The sequence below is a fragment of the Nannospalax galili genome, unplaced genomic scaffold (genome assembly GCF_000622305.1).
Source record: "Nannospalax galili isolate Female #2095 unplaced genomic scaffold, S.galili_v1.0 scaffold417, whole genome shotgun sequence".
Taxonomy (NCBI): domain Eukaryota; kingdom Metazoa; phylum Chordata; class Mammalia; order Rodentia; family Spalacidae; genus Nannospalax; species Nannospalax galili.
The window spans coordinates 3,596,097-3,602,313 of record NW_008340785.1 but is presented as its reverse complement, the minus strand read 5'-3'; the positions used below and the strand labels follow the sequence as shown (position 1 = coordinate 3,602,313).

The following is a 6,217-nucleotide window of genomic DNA, read 5'->3' as shown; positions in this document are numbered from 1 at the left end:
GGACAAAATGGTATTTGCTTTCAGGATTTGCTAATTCTGTTCCTCGGCCCCACACTTTAAGTCTCCTATGACAACAGTGGTCTATAAAACAAACAGATTGCTTTCATTTTAGTCAACAAAGATAAAATGCTGGAATTAGTGATCAGAAAACTGTTTTAAGACTAAAGAAAAAATTCTGAAGATTAAACAATACATATAAAATATGAATTCATAAAAGAGAAATTAAAGTGTAAGAAAGAAAAATCTAGGATAAAAACAAAATCAAAACTATGATTGTTTTTAGAGCTGACTTTAGGAATAGAAATCAGAGATTTCTCTGTACTGAAATTGAAGAGAAAATAAGTAAATTAAGTATATTTAAGATTTTAAAACAGTAAAGCAATATTAACATGGAATTAACATAGAATCTGATGGATTTTTATATAGAACCTGAATATAAAGTTTATAACTGATAGAATATAATGAGTTTATAACTGATATAATCATGAGGAATATATTTCCTGAACTCAGCGTTTTCTTGTTTCACTATTTTACTTGTCAAAATAGTTAGACCTATTCAAGGTTGATATTAGGGTTTAAGTTTACGAACAAGAATACCAATTTATGCATATAATAGGTTTAAAATTTTTTTTTAGGTATCCAATAATAATTTCCAAGTCTGAATACAACCTGACAAATGCTATTCACTGTAGTTTCTAACTGTATTGCTTTTAAAGAGGAATGAGGCAAGGAGATGTATGAGCAGATTTAGAAAGCACAAAGCAACCTGTCATTCAGAGTGAAGAAATAAGCCATCACTTCCCCTTGGTGCAAGTCTTGTAGGAAGTGCGAAGTATTTCATAAGTTACTTTTTATTTAGAATTCTCACTTGCTTTGATAAAGCCATCAAGAGTTTGTATTCCTACTTTGAGTCTTCAGTTGTTGGGTGGTTCTTGTCTGCTCCTTCTTCTACTATTCTCACCTAAAATTTTTGGTAAGATGTTGGTGTAGTGCTTCAAAATATTAAATTACAACTAAACAATCAACTTCAATGAAATCATATAGTACATATCTATGGAGAATAAGGTAATTATGATTAATATATTTTTAAATGAAACACGGCTTATGAAAATATTACCAACTTTAAAATAGTGTCAAAGATTTGGAAAGTTTCCTTACCTCTGAACTGAAGTTACTAACTCCTTCTCTTTCTTTTTCTGGCATAGTAACTGTGCTTCTTTATCTTGACATTGCTTTTTAATCTCCTCAAGCTTTTTTTCTGTATCTATCAAAGTCTCTTGTAAATTCTTGTTCTTTTCTTCAAGAACCTGCAGCTAAGGAAAATTTTTTATACTCTGTAATGCATGTAGTACTGAATATATTTCCATGAAAATTACCACTATTCTAAAGAATTAACAGACATTGCTAAAATCATTCTATCTTCATTTTATCTAGAAAACTTAAACGCTATCTCTTTATGTGAGAGTTAAGAGAATGGGAATATGAGAAAGATTAGATAAAATTTTCTAGAAGGCAGAAAGGTTCATAATACTTTTTACTATTTTTTTAAATTCTATGTTTAAGTATTATAAAACAAACAATAAAATTTAACATGTTAGCCATATCTAAATACATAATTCCTTAGCATTAGGTACATTCAAGCCTAGAACTCAATTTATACAACTAACCTCTGTACCCATTAAATTACTTCCCAACCACTGTTCATACTTCCCTGGCAACCACACTTCTACTTTGTCTCTGTAATTTGAGTGCCTTTGGACCTCATGTAAATATAATCATACAATATTTGCCTTTTTGTGCCTGGACTGTTTTACTTAATAACATGCTCTCTAGGTTTATCCATGCTGAAGCATGTGTCAAAATTTCCTTCCTTTTTAAGAGCCCATAATAGACCATTTTATATGCATCATCTTTTGTTTTAACCACCCACTCATGCACACCTCACTGTTCCATGTTTTGACTACTGTAAATAACACTGTTATACACAGGGTGTATGAACACCATGACTCTTGGTAGTAGCCATTCTAATGGGTGTAAAGTGGTATGTTCTCTTTGTTTTAAATCTATATTGCTGCCTGTTCCTGCTCATGCAATCTCCTATGGTCCTTAAGCACCTTCCTATATTTAATCTCTCTTAGTTTTAGCTCTTATAAATTGACATAAAATATAGAATTTTTGTCTATAAAGAACCTAGAGTACACAGAATAGCAATCCTTGAATTATATAGATTCTCAAGTGGGGGGGATTTTTACCTCCCATAGGAAACTTCAAAATACATAAAAAATACATGTTAACATTTTCAGTTTGGGAGAGAGAAGCAGTACTATGATCATTTAGTAGATAGAGGCCAGAAGGACTGATTCTAAGAACTATGCATCCTTCAATGCACAAGACAGACCAATATCACAAAACAATTCCTGCCCCTCTCCCTGTCCCCCGAATGTCATTAGTGTCAAGGTTGAGGATCCCTGGCTTGGAATGACAGAAAAGACTAAAGAAATATAAGGAATTCATAATGTTTCAAGAAGGTAGCATTTACCAGAGTTGGTGGAAAAACTTTGGATTAGGTTTTAAGAAAGAAAAATAGAAGTAGAGGAATGAACAGAAGATCTTTAACAGAGGTTACAGATCAAGGTATTTAGAAAAAAATTATAGCAAGATTAAGAACAATAAAAAAAATGAACATCTATAAAGATACTTAACAAAAGATTTTGAAGCATCTTGAATCCCAGAGAACACTGGAGAAAGCCAGAATGAGTGTTTATGGGACAGAGTTTATAGACTGATTTAGAACTACTACCTTTTAAAAATTGAAAAATTAAGGGCTAGTAAGATGGCTCAGCAGATAATGGTACTTGCAGCACAAGCTTGATAACGGGATTTGATCCCTGGATCCCACATGAAGGTGGAAGGACAGAACCAACTCCACAAAGTTGTCCTCTGATGCTTACACATGCCTTGGCATAGGCATGCTCCCCAACATAGAATAATAAATAAAAAATAAAGTTTAAAATTAGAACGTTAAGCCAGGCATGGTGGTGCATGCCTTTAGTCTCAGAACTTGGGAAGCAGAAGCAGGCAAATCTCTGAGAGATTGAGGCCAGATTGAGTGCCAGGTCTGATGGGCCTACAGGGAGACCCTGTCTCAAAAAAGACACACACACACACACAATTAAGACATTTACCACATAGGTTTATTAGGAAGTCAATCACATATTGACAATTCATGCTTAATGAACAGTTTATGACTCAATTAAAATTCTAGAAGCATTAACGGAATATATATTTAATTTCTAAATATCTAAGTCCTAAAAACATTAGTGTAAAATAGCATGCATTTAAAAGATGAGTATTTTATCCTATTACCTGTAGACTCTGACTCTGTACATCATCTAGAGTTGGAAGGTCAGCCAGATATTTTTCCAAGGTCTCAATCCTTCTCTGCTTTTCTTTATTTTGTTCAGCTTCCTTCTGACACTTCTTTTTCAGGCTGTTGATGTATCTATCTCTGGTTTTCAGCTAAAGAAAAATATGAATCTTCAGTTGTTTTGAGTCATTAAAAATTACAAAACAAACATTTCAATCTTGGGTATCGCTGAATTTTATTGAAGAGTCTCAGAGTCTATAGTGAAGATCACCAACAACACAGCTAAAATCTGTATTATTTCATTTCAAGGTTCTTTTTCCTCCCAAACCTTTCTATCACTGAAATAAAGAGTCGGGGAGATATATCTGTTTGCTTTTACAACTGATGACATTTATAGATCATAGTAAGCCAAGTGGCAACAATGATAAAAATTCTTATTGCCTACACATATACAAATTTGGACAAAGCTATCCATATCTTTATTATTTAAGTAATGTTATGCTCATGCTTAAACTGTGTAGTTTAAAGATGTTTAAAATAACTTCAAAAATATCTCACTACAATTCTGAATTGAGAAAAGCTATGGGGGGGTGGTGAAGAGAGGGCTCTGTGGTTAAGAGCTCCTGGAACTCCAGTTCCAGGGGAATCCAACACTCTCTTCTGACCTCTGTGGGCACTGCATGACATGGATGTACTTATATGCATGCAGGCAATACACTCATACACATAAAATGAAAATAATTAGTACTTTTGTCTATGTTTTGTTTCAACTTCAAGGAATTTCAGACTGTTTTCAAAAGATGAAGTATAAATAAATGATAAATATATATTAAAAAAAAGGTTCAACCACCCTTAGCCCATCAGGGAAACATAAATTAAAACTACAGTGAAATTCCCTCTCACTCTGGTCAGAATGGCTTTCATAAAGAAAATAACAAAAAAAGCTGGGAGGATGTGGGGGAAAGACAACACACACACACACACACACACACACACACACACATTGCTGGTAGAAATGAAATGTAAATTAGCCACAGTGGATTTCCATATAGTGGTTTTTCATAAAACTAAAGCTGGAACTGCCATATGAACCAGCCTATACAGCTCCTGAGCATAAACCTGAAGGATTCTAAGTCAACATACCAGCATACCACAGAGATACTACACACCCAAGCTTATTACAGCCTTATACACAATAGCCAATCTACAGAATTAGTCTAGCTGTCCATCAACAAATAAATGGATGAAGAAAATGTGGTATATATACACAATAGAGCTTAATTCAGCCATAAAGAATGAAATGTCATTATCAGGAAAATGAATGCAAGTGGAGATGACAGTATTCATTAAAACAGGCAAAACTCAGAAATATAAATATTGAACGTTTTCTTTCACTTGTGAATCATGGATTTTTTTTTTTTAGATACAAAAATCACATATACACGACATGAAAGTTACTTATTCAGATGGAATCAAGAGCTTCAACTTAATAACACGAGGTAATGTCCTTATGAAATAAAATCAGTTTTGCTTCATTTTCCAATACTTTATGTTCAATGAGGCCAAGAAACAGGGTATGGCAAACCAATAAGGAAAAGGAAAACAGTCACTGGTATAGGCAACTGACTTTAAAAGTTTCACTACGAGTTAGAAAAGTATTTTTTTTATTTTTATTTTATATGTACAGTGTATTGCCTGCATGTATGTGAGTACATCCATGTCATGCAATGCCACGGAGATCAGAAGAGGGTGTTGGATTCCCCCAGAACTGGAGTTAAGGACGGTTCTTAACTGCCTTGTGGGTGCTGGGAATCAAACCCAGGTCCTCTGCAAGAGCAGTCAGTGAGCCATCTCTCCAACCCTAGAAAGGTATATTTTTATTCCTTAGGAAAATTCTTAAATTTTTGCAGATAGCACAGGATTTCTCAAAAATTAGTAGACATAATACTAATTAATGTAAATGTGTAACCTGGAACAGGGTAAACAGCAGACAAATATTCTTTGTTGAAGAAATGTTGTAGACCCACTACAATCTTACTCAATATACTTACCTTTTCCTCCAGTTTCTTCTTCTCTTCACTAAATTGGTTTAATTTTTGTTTGAGAAACTCATTGAGCTGTAAAATTTCTTTCTCAGTAGATGCTAGTTTTTGCTCCAGATCTTCATGTTGGGGATGGGGCAATGACTGCTCTGAAAATGGAGTCTGGACTGAACTGCTCTCATATCGTGGCTATTGGGAAAAAATTGATAACTCTTTAGAAGCTTACTTGACTTGAACAAATGAAAAGAAAATGGAAAAGGATTACAGTGCAATGAATACCCATAAGCATTAAGAACAAACTGGCCTTGGGCTAAGTCCTAACTCTCCTGCTTCCTAGGCATATATCATGGTTAAAGTAAACTGTATCGCTAAGTCTTGATTCTCTCCTCTATAAAATACAAAGTCACTTTGCAATGGTTGTTGAAAAATAAAGCATGCAAGTTCTTGGCACACAGCAGTTTAACAAAAGGCAGCTACTATTTAGCTTAAAAGTATACTTAGAAAAGTAAATAATGCATTACACACCATCTTATAGAAGAAGAAAAGGTTTTAGGAAAATAAAAATATATATTTACAAAGTTCATATATTAGACACTGTGAGAATGATTCTAATTAAACAAGGTCCCACAAGTAAACTAGTGTGTCACAGAAAAAGATCCAAAGCAGACATTCAAAACTAAAATGCTAAGATAGTTTTATATGCAGTGGTAATAGGAAGGTGTTACAGAGATGAACTTGAACTAGGTCTGTTAAAAACTAATACTTTGTCGAAAGGTAGAAATTCAATTCTATATATAAGAAACAACTT

The 6,217-nt window shown here is 33.6% G+C and overlaps 1 protein-coding gene across 2 annotated transcripts in view; it reads right to left on the bottom strand.

The window, feature by feature from the left end:
* Nucleotides 1-6,217, bottom strand: part of Cep85l (centrosomal protein 85 like) — a 176,628-nt gene that overhangs the window by 32,928 nt on the left and 137,483 nt on the right. The window contains exons 6-8 of one of the 2 annotated variants that reach the window (XM_017798871.2): nt 5,419-5,598; nt 3,367-3,519; nt 1,159-1,313 (exon numbers count right to left, since the gene is read on the bottom strand). In XM_017798871.2, coding sequence (XP_017654360.1) covers nt 1,159-1,313; nt 3,367-3,519; nt 5,419-5,598 — 488 coding nt within the window. The remainder of the gene's footprint in view (nt 1-1,158; nt 1,314-3,366; nt 3,520-5,418; nt 5,599-6,217) is intronic. The other variant, XM_029564808.1, reaches the window with a different exon arrangement.